Source organism: Macrobrachium nipponense, chromosome 44 (genome assembly GCF_015104395.2).
Source record: "Macrobrachium nipponense isolate FS-2020 chromosome 44, ASM1510439v2, whole genome shotgun sequence".
Taxonomy (NCBI): domain Eukaryota; kingdom Metazoa; phylum Arthropoda; class Malacostraca; order Decapoda; family Palaemonidae; genus Macrobrachium; species Macrobrachium nipponense.
In genome coordinates, this window is record NC_087221.1 from 44,281,797 (window position 1) to 44,295,722 (window position 13,926).

Consider the following 13,926-nt stretch of genomic DNA (forward strand, 5'->3'; position numbering starts at 1 on the left):
TTGTAAATATCGAACATATAAGAAGAAAAAGGAATACTGAGATGGTAAAGATCTTTTCAAAAGAATTGTCTCCTTTACTTTGATATTAAAAAGCTAAGCATTTTTGCTCAAAGTATCTAAGAGAAAAACTATGGTTTAAGATATCACAACCTACAATTTTAAAACTGTTTTTATCCTTCGAAACAGTTAACAGTATGAATTTATACTCACAGGATCTAAAAGGACAAACTATGATATAAAATATTAACTATTTCCCTATATTGTTGGCATCAGCAAGGTTCTATTTCCACGGCTTTGAATGGGTGTGGTTCAGAACGAACCACTATACCAGCTGAGCTCATAGAAAGGATTAAGTTTAGGCGGGATAAATATTGACTCCAAAGACTCAATCAAGCAGAAGATCGTTGGTGATTAATATCTGCTGGAAACTCGACCGCTTATTCGAAGACCAGAAGTTAAGTGCACCGGTTTTTGTTGGGCAGAAGATCATTTTCTGGGTGGATTGCCTACGGTGTTATTTAGAGTCTGAGTGAGATTTATTTGTTCTTTCTGAGGGTTTCTGGTCTTGAGAGGTGGAATTCTTGACGGGCAATTTGGCCTAGTTTGCCAAAGTGAGTCAGAAAGAGTTCGATTTTATATATATATATATATATATATATATATATATATATATATATATATACGTATATATATACATATATGTATATATATATATATATATATATATATATATATATATATATATACATATTACACACACACACACACACACACACACATATATATATATATATATATATATATATATATATATATATATATATATATATATATATATATATATTGTGTGGTATGGATGAAGATTTCGGTTTATTACTTTGATGAAAGAAGGATAGAGAAGCCCTCCTTGGAAAACCGTTTGAATATATATATATATATACTATATATATATATATATATATATATATATATATATATATAAAACTTGTATTCACCTCTCTTTCTCTCTCTCTCTCTCTCTCTCTCTCTGCATCACAACCGATTTCTTCTATTCAACGGGAATCCACGATGTACGTTCCACTAAAGGCTCACGTCTGACCTTATAAACAAAATTCTGCTTTATTTGGACAATCTTTTTTCATCCCTTCATGGATCGCCATGTCTGAATACTTTTCATTCTTGTTCTTACTTTTTTTGTCTATCGCTTGAGAAAGTCACCTGAATTTTCATACCTGGAGATTGACAGGGGCATGATCCAATGGAGATTTAAGAGGCTGTAATCTGCTTCACTCCTCTCGAGAGAAGATTCTTCAGGTTCCAATGATTATATATTTTTTTTCTTGATAGCAACATTGTCATTTCCAGTCTTCTGAGAGCTAATTCTGTAGAGTTTCTCTGTCTGTCTTTCTCGTTTATTTCCCTCTATTTTTTCATTCTTTTTTCTCTGTGGCATAGCTGCCGTGTTTAGCCTTCTAAAGGCTTAGTAGTTCCTTTGTGTTTTCTTTTTGTTTAATATTCAATTTTTTCTCATTTCTTTCTCGATATGCCGCTGTTTCCCAGCGCTGTTTTTGGTGCTGTGATTGCTATCCTCATGCCCACGGCTATGCCATCGCCCATACCATACACATGAACACGTCTCTACCGATGGCCATTCCATACCCATGTCCCCATAAATATGGGAGCTGATATGTCAATAGCTTCTGGCGTCCATCTGCAGGTATCTGCCCACTTTCCATAACCTCCTTTTGGACGGTCTCGTAAATACCAAACGCATAAATAGCTTGTACACATCGCCAATTACTGTGGAACACGTCGTTCCTGGGGTAATAACTCCTGGGATTTACAGGCAATAACTGATTCTAAGGTCCCCTTCGTTGCGGATATCTCCTGAGCATCCGTTTCCCATATAAGAGAGATTTTACAACCTTCGAATACCGTTTTCATGATCAATTCAAGATCCGCTGTTCCAGGAATGTTTACTGGCTTGTTTGGAGCTATGGAAATAAAGGCAGTTATGCCTTTTGTATGCTGGGTAATTGCGTTCGTGAACTCGACGATAGATGTATGGTGAATGCTTACTAATACCAGCTTAAATATCAGATTTTTTTCACACGTGCTTAAGACGAGAAGGAAACGAGTATGGGAGAATAATGATATAATTTTACAATATGTTTGGGGTCAAATAGTTAAATTTAAGTTTAAATTCTAGAATAGGTATTTGGCATTTATTCCGCTAATCAGACTAAGTGGTGCTTTCTTGCTGAATACCATAATAAATACAAAGAATAATATTTTATTAGTGAGAAACAAACTGATATCGAACATAAAAAAAAAAAGTTTCATATATTCATTCTTCCAGTGTCATTCACCCATGGATTTCATCCCAACATTTGAAATTCAATGACTCGACATACCAAACTTATCTTGCAAAATCTATGAATATTAACGATCACCAAAGCAGCTGAATCACAAATCTTATGAAATTAATCAAACTAGAATTATTCTAGCTTCGATAATTAGCCACAAGAAACCCAGAGTAACCAAATCAAACTCAGCAGAAACGACATCTTTTTATAAGTCATCCATCTCGCGAGATAAATAGGTTTATTATAGGCGACGTTCAGACTGGTTCTCCGTTGAACGAAAGTAGTTCTTGACCAACTGCGTTCATTCGTGAACGCACGCGCGGCTGCGTTCGGACAATAGGTGAGTTTACAGGTGTGCGTGCGCGTGATTGTGTGGGCCTTATGACGGATAAACGCACCGTTATTTAAACTAAGGAAGGCAAACAGTAACAAAAGGATTACGCCTTTCTTATGCACGTACATCTACATACTTTCTCTCTCTCTCTCTCTCTCTCTCTCTCTCTCTCTCTCTCTCTCTCTCTTGACGTCGCTTTCTTTCTCTCTGTCTCTCTCTCTCTCTCTCTCTCTCTCTCTCTCTCTCTCTCTCTCTCTCTCTCTAACAATCTTCCCCACACTCCCAAAAATAACAGAAAGTAGGACCCAAAACAGACGAGTCACCGGGCCATTTCGAACTCCTCCCCCAAAAAAGAGAGAAAGGAAATCGTCGGCATCATAAACACACATAGAAACATTCGCGCATGCGTAATGAAAGCCATTGGACGTCTAAGTAAAAAAACATTACTTATTCTTGTCTGTGTGGGAACGCGGACTTTAAATATCAATAAGAACCAGAATGCAAACGTAGGTTATCACGTTTCGCTTATGGAGATTAAAAGCGAAGAAAATTAGATGAATAAAAATGACATTCGTTGCATTTATTGCAAAGGGCGTCACCGCTAGTAAATGTTTTTTTCTTCCTGTGCAAGCACACACCACAGACACACACACACGAACTCACATGCTGCAACAGCAATGACGAAAGGAAAACAAGAAGGCCAACAACAACAGCAACAACTTTCTTTCCATTATCTGGTATTACTTTCCTTCCCATTCCAGGACACCTGTGATTTCATCTGCGTCATCTGCTTTACTTTCGTCGAGACATCCAAACACCTTCACCTTTCCAGATGTCCGAATTCCTCCTGGAAATCTCCAACCAAACAGCTCCGCTCCACCTTCCCACCTACTCCATCTCTCTTGCGCCCGTGTACGCCATTGCCTGTCTACACATTCCGCCTTCTATCTCCATTTTCGATCGCCTGTAACCCGTTTGTCCACCTCCACTTCCATAGCAATTTCCAAAACACCTCGAGTATCACTATTCCATTTCACTCGGGCAGCCGAACGCTCGACCTCTATTTTCTCGCGTCTTTCACACGCAGGTATTACGCTCGTCGTTTGTCTTATCGTTTACCACCATCGACAGTATCCACGAGGAACTACCTACGAAACCCCAGCCATGCGTGTGATGAGGTTCAGACTGGATAATGGGGTTCTTTTGGAGGTTTTAGGAGCTTTGATATCTCCCATTTGCCTCTAAATGAGGTTAGGTCTAGGTCCTCCATCCTATTTGCATTTGGGGTCACAATGGGTCTAGTGATGTGGAGGTCACCTGACGTCATGGTGACCTAAGCTGTCGTCCCTTAATGAGGTTGAGACTAGACTAAAACTACCCACCTGGATGAGGCTGAAGCTAGACCCAAAGTCACGGAAAAGGTCCTGAAAAGGCACGAAGCTCCCAGAGTCGGTCCCCTTACGATCTCCGAGGAAAAGGGGGAACCTTGTGTTTCTAAGTCTAAGGAATCTTCTATCACCAGTAACCTCACAGATACCCCAGAAACTGAGTACGTATATCCTTGAGCAGAGGTTACATACCTTGCAGATCTAATTTTAATTCAACCCCCGAAATGAAGAAACTTGTAGCTTGAATTTTGACAAATGCTTCAACCCCATTAACCCTCCTGCAGCCCAAACCTCATCGCAACCCCAAAAGCAGACGTTATCCAGAAGCTTAGTAAAAGAACAACCCCATCTGCGAACCTCAACTGAACCTCAGGCACAGGAAAACCTTAAATATTCACAAACCCTTCCAAATGAACCGCACCTTCACAGCACGAAAGATAAATTCGCAAAAACCTCCGATACGAATCAGCGCTTTAGGGTATTGGCACCCAAGTGGAAATTGATATTCCAGCAGCTGTTCCAGGCTCTTTTCCAGCGGCTAATGTTTATAAAAATACAGGGATTTAAAAAGAAGCCTGTTGGTCATACATGATCTCTCTCTCTCTCTCTCTCTCTCTCTCGCTACGCGAAAAGCCACCCAACCGAAAATCGCCACTTTAAATCAGTTCATCACGAAGTCAGAACCTTATCATTTCAAGTGAGAACCACTGCTTGATCATTATAGGCGTTTCTCGTTTCTCTCTCTCTCATCTCTCTCTCTCTCTCTCTCTCTCTATGTATGTATATATATATATATATATATATATATATATATATATCATATATATCTATATATAGATATAATAATATATATAGATACATATATAATATATATATATAAATATATATATATATATCTATATATAATCTATCTATATATATATATCTATATATATATATATATATATATATATATATATATATATATATCAGTATATAGATATATATATATAATATATATATATAGTATATATATATATATATGATATATCTCTTATATATATGTATATATATATATATACTATATATATGATATGTATATATATAATATGTATATATATATTATATATATATATATTATTATATATACACACAATAATATTTGGGTACATACTACGCATGTGAGTGTGACCTCCATAAAAGAGAGCCATAAAATAGCCACAAATATACTCCTCAAATACAATGCACGCAGTCACGCATACATGCATGAATATGCACACATGCATCATCATCATCACTCGTGCGGGAATATTTGCATTCGTAATTTGCGCGTAAAATTAGTTTTGCAAAAAAAAAAAAAAAAAAAAAAAAAAAAAAAAAAACAAAAAAAAAAAAAAAAAAAAAAAAGGACTGAAGTTTTAAATTCCATTTAGAACTTATTTGTCTTAATGTTTGTGTGTTAAGAGAGAGAGAGAGAGAGAGAGAGAGAGAGAGAGAGAGAGAGAGAGAGAGAGAGAGAGAGAGAGAGAGAGAGAATTGTCCAGTTATATCAGCTTTGTCACATAGGCGGTCTGTTTCTGAACACTATCTATTCATAGTAACAGGCAGGTGTTACGTAACTGACCTGCTACAAACTGGGTTACGATCATCGGCACAAAAAAGAAAAAAAAAAAAACACTGCTTTTTATTCATGTCAGCAGGTACGCAAGACAAAACCACCAAAGACTCTTTTTTCTTAATATTCTAAACCGGTGTATTATTGCCAGCAGGCAAAACCTAACTTGTTTTTTTTTCTGCCTCGCTGGTATAATACAGGCAAAGTAGCTAACAATCTAGAACCTATTTTTTGCTAACACTGTGCTACTTTTTATTATTATTATTATTACAGGTAACTTTGCACCTGCCATGCAAGGTAATTTCATTATCAACGACGTTTCCAGGTACTTCGTTGTATGTTACAATACTGGAAAATGGAGGTATATCTGATTTTCGATAAGGTCTAAAATTCGCAAACACCATGTTTTTAAAATTATATAAATATTCAAAAGAAATGGATTTCACGACACAGTTTGACTCTAGATGTGAGAAAATGAGCTTTAGAGTGTAAATATTTTACAACCTTCATTCTATAATAAGCAAGAAATTACTTAAAATTTCCCATATATATTGTTATCTTACAAAATAGAATTAAAAATCTCAAATTTCTTATTGATTATGTTATTTTATGTCATAAAGAATTTCAAATTACGACACGTCAAATGTATCCACTTATACAAGTCTGCATAACGTAATGAATAATGACACATGGCATTAAATGCATAAAGTTACATTGTTTTGCATAATACTGAACAATGAATAAGAAAGTGAACTTCGGAAGATCAACTTTTTATAATTGAATGTGTGTGATGTACTTCAAGAAACGTAATGAAACCAGAACATGACATTTTAGATGCAAACTTGAGCAGTCTATCCTGTTTCCTCATAAAAAAAAATTGTTTACTTTCACCTTTTCGTAACATATTTCTGTAATAAAGATGATTTTTTACTGGCTTCGTTTGCACGTACTTTAGAGTTCCTTCAGTTTTATCATTATCCAAGTTAAAAGAGCATTTAATTCAAATAACCTGATAAATTTCTATAGTACTTTTCATTATGATTGTCTAGGATAAGTTAAAAGATCATTTAATTTAGATAACCTAATATACTTCTAGCGGGGTTTTTATTATAAACATCAGTCATCTTTTTCAAGTATTATTTATTTGTAAATGTAAAAAAAAGCATTAAAATTTGTAGAAATCAACCTTCAGAGAGAGAGAGAGAGAGAGAGAGAGAGAGAGAGAGAGAGAGAGAAGAGAGAGAGAGTGACGCAAAAATAGAAATTATAATCGATACGCCTGACAGCCATTCTTCAGCTTCATTTCAAAGGGTTCAGCATCATCGACTCATTCTGGGCTCCTCATTCAGCATTCAGCCCTGTCACGGATTTTACGAGTCTGCGCAGTGCAAAAGTACAGCCTGTATAACGCCTCGGAAGCAAGATGTGTTTATTGCTTGTAAAATGGGTCGTGAGAAGAGTATGTGGAATTATTGGCACTGCTTGATGTTGTTGAAGACTGAAATTAGATCTCAAATCAGGGGATATTTCTTTGAAATAGCACCAAATACAAATTCATAAGTTTAATATATTTACGGTTTTGTAAGCTATATATTGCATTGAGGAATTTTTGTCTTGTGAATAATGTGTAATTCGCGAAAGTATATTGCAAATATCTTTACGATATTATAGAAGAAATGTAGATAATAGTAAAGTTCTAATATTAAGGGGAAATTAGTGGAAAAAATCTGCTGAGTATCGCTAATGAGTAAAATAAATGCATTGCTTAATAGCGCCCACCCAGGTATTGTAAAGCATGAAAGCATGCAATAATAACTGCTTTCGGCCTGTCTTTTTAACTCACGGCTTTCTGTTCTCACCCACCAATCTAGAGACTCCGACCTGCCACAGTTATGCCCCATAAAAATTGCCGTATACTTTCCGTAATTGACAAATTTGCACAGAGAGATCCTATTTCGAGGTGTGAGTGCTTGCCTACTGACCATCCCTAGGTATCTCGATTTACATAGCTATTCAAGCCAATCCACAACAATTTCTCGTACGTAGGTCCATTCCAGCGACCACAGTAACCCCCTGCCCCATCTTCCAGCACGGCCACAACAGTCCCGAGACCTCCCCAGTACCCCCGGGTCTCAACGACCTCCTTAACACCCAGCTAAAACCAGGTTGTTCTGAACGATGCTTAGCTGACCTCTCTTCTATTGCTGCAACAACATTAAGCATGGGGCAGGGTCTCTGCACACCCAATTCCAGGGGGCTTCCAGGTCCTAACAGGCGCGAAGACACGACGACGGCCCTTCGCTGCGGGTGCTGAGTCATGGAGAGACTGTTTCACGTGGCGAGGACCTCCCTTGTGCCATTCCAGTACACCCCGATCCCGGGGGGCTCCTTCCAGCACCAACCACCGGCCACACCGTAGCTACCACCTGGTCTCTGGAACCGCGAGAGTCCATTTCTCCTGTCGTCTGGAAGGTAGTAGCAGGCGCAAGAAGTAAGGGAATGCAGCTGAAAGGGAGCATTCGATCCGTTTTATTTTACTTTTTTTTTTCAATTTTAAGTTTATTTCGAGTTATGGAAAGGAAATGCGGATTCTTCTCATACGTTGACATGTGTTTGCCTCTTGGCGAGTAAGCGGGTAGTCTGCTTTGGTTTCCAGGACCTTTAGCTGGCAATGGGTTTGGAATTTCCGAAGAAAGTGAGCATTTTGTCTGAAATGCTCTCACATATACCCGAGATCGTAAACACTTGATGTTGGCTTCGACGAAGGGGGAACAAAAAGAAACTAAAATGTTCGGGAATAGCTAGGAATTACAATGATGTGAATAAATAGCGACCACAGTTATGTTTACATACATAATTGGGTATTTTTACTTATAAATTTCCTTACATAATTATGGATTTTTACTTATGAATTTCTATACAAAAATGTGGATTTTAACTTATGAATTTCTATACATAATTGTGGATTTTTCATGATTAATTTGTATACATAATTATGGATTTTAACTTATGAATTTCTATATATAATTGTGGATTTTTCACGATTAATTTCTATACATAATTGTGGATTTTTACTTATAAATTCTTACATATAATAGTGGATTTTTCATGATTAATTTCTACACATAATTGTGGATTTTTACTTATGAATTTTTATATATAATTGTGGATTTTTCATGATTAATTTCTATACATAATTGTGGATTTTTACTTATAAATTTCTATATACGATTGTGGATTTTTCATGATTAATTTCTATACATAATTGTGGATTTTTACTTATGAATTTCTATACATAATTGTGGATTTTTCATGATTAATTTCTATACATAATTGTGGATTTTAACTTATGAATTTCTATATATAATTGTGGATTTTTCATGATTAATTTCTAGACATAATTGTGGATTTTTACTTATAAATTTCTATATATAATTGTGGATTTTCCATGATTAATTTCTATACATAATTATGGATTTTAACTTATGAATTTCTATATATAATTGTGGATTTATCATGATTAATTTCTATACATAATTGTGGATTTTTCCTATAAATTTCTATATATAATTGTGGATTTTTCCTGATTAATTTCTATACAAAATTGTGGATTTTTACTGATCAATAATATTAAGACAACGAATAATACTCTTTTTCAGTAAAGAGCGCCTCAATCCTAAAGAAGATAACTATATCCAAAATTGTTCCAGACCCGTAGGAACTCCTGGATAATTGATAGCATGTCATTCAATGACTGCGCACGAGGATTGCAGTTTTTTTAATCAGCCGAATAAAGACGTTGAGAATGCAAGATGTCGAAATGAGTTCGTACGAGTCTACAGACAAACGTAAGATGGTATGGTTTCGACCATATATCATTCCAGCTCGTATTTTTTTCTTTCCTAGAAGGTTCCAGATCTCTCTCTCTCTCTCTCTCTCTCTTATAGCCTATTCCACATTTTTGCAAGAGAGCACTACAAAGAAAGAAAAAAAGATACAAATTAAATATTAAAACAGAATATATTACATTTTAAAAACAGATAGCAACTAAACCGAACGCAGACAGAATAAATTATCCTGTAAAGAAAACACTCAAAAATTTATTCCTAAAGAAACAGACTGTCTTCCCTCTCACTCAAGCAACCAGACGGGACAAGATCTGACGGGTGCGTTCTTTTGTGGTCAGTCTGGAAGAGTTAAACCTCGGATACCTCTCCACCGCCCCTCATTGTCTCGAGTGCTGTCATAAAGGGCAGAAGCACGCTGCCGCCTCTCTGTAGAAGACCCTCTTGACAAATAGGGTTATTATCATCACGCAAGAATGTGTCGACGATTGTGAGCTATAGGCCTACGTGAAACGCTAGTCAGGGACGAAAGAAAGTCGCCGTTTTCTGGACAGTAGAAGGCCTCTCTCTCTCTCTCGCTTACTTACTAAGCGTTACAAGCCAAAAACAGCCTTATGAATATTAATGAACGCGTGTGGCTCTAATATCCTTGACAGGAACCAGCTGACTGCTGGGAGAGAGAGAGAGAGAGAGAGAGAGAGAGAGTAACTGAAGGACGAAACAAACTCTTGGAATGTGAATTTCTGAGAAAAATTAGATGTTTTATTATTATTATTAATATTATTATTATTATTATTATATGGAACAATCCCACCACAGGGGCCATTGACTTGAAATTCAAGCTTCTAAGGAATATTATGGTGTTCATTAGGAAGAGGTAAAAGGAAATAAAGGGAAATACAAAAAGAAATTTCACTTATCAAAAAAATCTAGAAATTGATAAATAGACATTTTCTATTAAAAAAAAAGAAACCTTCATTGTATCTCTTTTGCGTGTGTTTTTTTTTCTCTCTCTCTCGTCTGGGCTATGAACTTGGTCTTAATTAATTTAGCCTTCCTTAATCAAACTTCTTAAAAAAATCAGAACTTGAAAAATGGTTTCATACATAGCTTTTTGAATATGTCCTGAGCAACACCTAGTCTCTGTTGGGTGGTGAAGTCCAGAAGTCCACACCAGACGTCTTATTGACTTCAACACTACCATCGCTTACTAAGCGATTTTGTGTAAGATCCTAAGCTGGCATAAGGCCAGACTATCTGCAATATCAAGCCTGTTAATAGTGAGTCATCAGAAATAGTAAAACATTAGAAATGAAATGCGTGTGTCACATGCATATTTCCCAAGACAGTTAATTCTCCAACCGCATGCAATATGATAATGTAATGATGTTGTAAATGCAAATAAGAATGAAGGGAATATTTGGGAAAAGAGAAAGATGTCAAAAGGAAGTTGAAGGAGAACGGAAAGAAATGAAAGGAAAAAGATTGTGCGAACAGCTTAGATAAATAAGCAAGAAAGATCAGTAAGAGAGAATGAAAGAAAACCCACAATAAACGTAAGATCAAAATCAAAATAAGAGAAAGACAAAAGTTCTCGAGAGAGAACAAGGCCCTAAACGCTGCTAAAATATAACACACCAGTTAAACGAATTGCTTAAAAACAAAACTCAGTTTTTAAATTGATACACACTGAGTTGCACGAGACGAGTAACATATACTTAACGGCTATTTAGATATATCTGCAGCGGCTTGACTCGATTTAGAGGCTGGTGTTAAAAGGAGAAAGAAGAAAAAAAAAGGTGTTTGGAGTTGAAACCATTTGCATATCAATGCATGTACCGCTGGGTTGTACCTGTCACTCTGCCGGAGTTGGCGAGAATATAAGGATTTAGTCATTGGTTTTGTATCTTATATATATATATATATATATATATATATATATATATATATATATATATATATATATATATACGTATATATATATATATATATATATATATACATACATACATATATATATATATATATATCTATATATATATATATATATATATATATATATATATATATATTGATGTAGTACTGGTAATCTTAGGCCCGAAGATATAGTAATTCCGTTGTATTCCACATTGGAAAATGAAAAAGGTATATCTGAGAAAATGCCCAACAGTTTCGTCCTCCAATGGACCTCTTCTTGGAGCGTTTATTAATAAACAGTCCAAGAAGAGGTCCATTGGATGACGAAACTGTTGGGCATTTTCTGAGACATACCTTTTTCATTTTCCTATGTGGAATACAACGGAATATATTGATGTGTAAAATAATCTGTATATATCTGGTGTGCAAAAGTTTAAGTTACATACTTAAGACGAAAGAAAACTTGCATAGTGTTTGTGTGGGATGCTGCCACATACATCCATGCAAGAAATGGAATGAAGGGGTGACAAATTAAACCCGTAGATTCTTTAAAATCTTGTAATGAAGATAAACAGACATCAAGACGACAGCAGCGGGAAGCAGGTCCGCGCTTGTCACTACAATGACCACTGGACAGTGACTGACCATGCATATGGCGGGAAATAAAGGCAGTGTTGTCACATCTAATTACAATGTTGCCACGATGCATAATGAAATAGTGGTCTCACAATATGTGCAATGGGAAATATACATGGGAACATAAATATCATTCTTCTATAGAATAATACAAGCAAATGTACATTAATGTTCACAAACTGTATGTAGTGTAATTAATAAACAGCATAACATTAAATATCTATACACCTCCCTCCCCCTTTACGCTCGTATCAGTGTCTCGAGCGGAACATAAATTCCTCTGAGCTAGTCGAGGTGAATGGCGAGGGACATTGGAGGGTTCGAATGATGGCTCTCTTTCCTGGCCAGAGCAAGGGGACACAGGGGCTTGGGGAGAGGTGTCATCACTCATGTTAGCCAATGGGCGTAAATGTCTTCGGTTTCGAAACCATACACGACCACTTGGAAGGCGTATTTCATACTTTCTTGACATTCCGCGGCCCATCACGATGCCAACCTTGTCCCATCGAAGCGTCGTTGCGTCCTGTATCCTAACTCGTTGGCCGATGGTGAGCTTGGGTAGAGGGCGGGCATGGGAATTGTAAAGGCTCATGGCTTGGTCGGTTTGGGCAGCAGTGCGACGGTCGTAATCTTCAGTCTTAGTTTGCCACTCCTCTGTGAATGATCTGGGGTGAGCTGGAACACAAGTGCGGAGAGGATGGCCATAGAGGATCTGCGCAGGGGAGCGTCCAGCAGGGTTCGGTGTATTCCGAAGCTCCAGCAGTCCTCTATCAAAGGCTTCAACAATACTATGTTCCCGGATGGGGCAGTCTTGATGATAAGGTGTTTAACACCTTTCACTGCAGCTTCTGCGTGTCCATTAGCCTGCGGGTAATGGGTGGAAAGTGATGATTTGTGATGAACTCCCCGGCGGTCGCGAATGCTTGAAGTCATGACTGGAAAATGGGGGTCCTCCATCAGTTCGTAAGCGGAGTGGAACACCAACCTCGCGGAAGAAAACACAGAACATTCTTGTAACTCTGGCTGCAGTTGTGTCACGTCCACAGGGAACAACCACAGGCCAGCCTGAAAGTCTATCTGCAATAACAAGGAAGGATTTCCCTGCTAAGTGGAAGAAGTCAGCCGACACACTTTCGAAGGGCCGGGATGGATGGTCGTCACACATGTAAGGTTCTTGTTGCTGACTAGGGAGAAGCTGTTGGCAGGCCTCACAGCTTTCTACTTTACTCTTGATATCTGCATTGATGCCTGGCCAGAACACTGTCTGCCTTGCACGACGTCGAGTAGCTTCAATCCCTCGGTGGCTGTCGTGGAGACGATCCAAGGTGCGTCTACGAAGGGCTGCAGGGATGACGATCCGGGGTCCATACAATACTAACTCTCCATCCGCGTAAAGGTTGTCCCGCAACTTCCAATACGGGAGGGCGGAAGCATGGAGATCATAGCGGTTGGTAGGAAAACCGTTGGAGACGTAGTGAACGAGACGACAGTAATCTTGATCCTGGGATGCAGCCGTGCGAATTTCTTGTAGAGACTTGTCTTCTTCGATGATGGGTCCTGTTGCCTGGTCGTCAGTGGAAGTGGCGGTGCTGGCAACGATACGCCTGACATGTGCAGTCGAAGTGGTGCACTCCTCTTCATCTTCAGGTGTGGGGCGACTGGTTGGGGAGCGAGATAGGGCATCTGGTATGCAAAGTTGTTTCCCTGCGCGCCATACTGCAGTGAAGAGGTAGGGGGCCACTTTCATCTTGAGGCGCTGAAGGCGTGGATTCTCAATAGCATCTAAAGTGTAGTGATTGAGAATTGGTATCAAGGGGCGATGGTCAGTCATTAAGGTGAAATGTTG

The 13,926-nt window shown here is 37.7% G+C and overlaps 1 protein-coding gene across 1 annotated transcript in view; it reads left to right on the forward strand.

Moving 5' to 3' along the window:
- LOC135203973 (protein no-on-transient A-like) overlaps positions 1-7,996 on the forward strand; it is an 8,327-nt gene extending 331 nt beyond the window's left edge. Inside the window, exon 2 of the mRNA XM_064233899.1 lies at positions 7,772-7,996. Within this exon, the coding sequence (XP_064089969.1) occupies positions 7,772-7,996 (225 nt within the window). The remainder of the gene's footprint in view (positions 1-7,771) is intronic.
- The last annotated feature ends 5,930 nt before the right edge of the window (positions 7,997-13,926 follow it).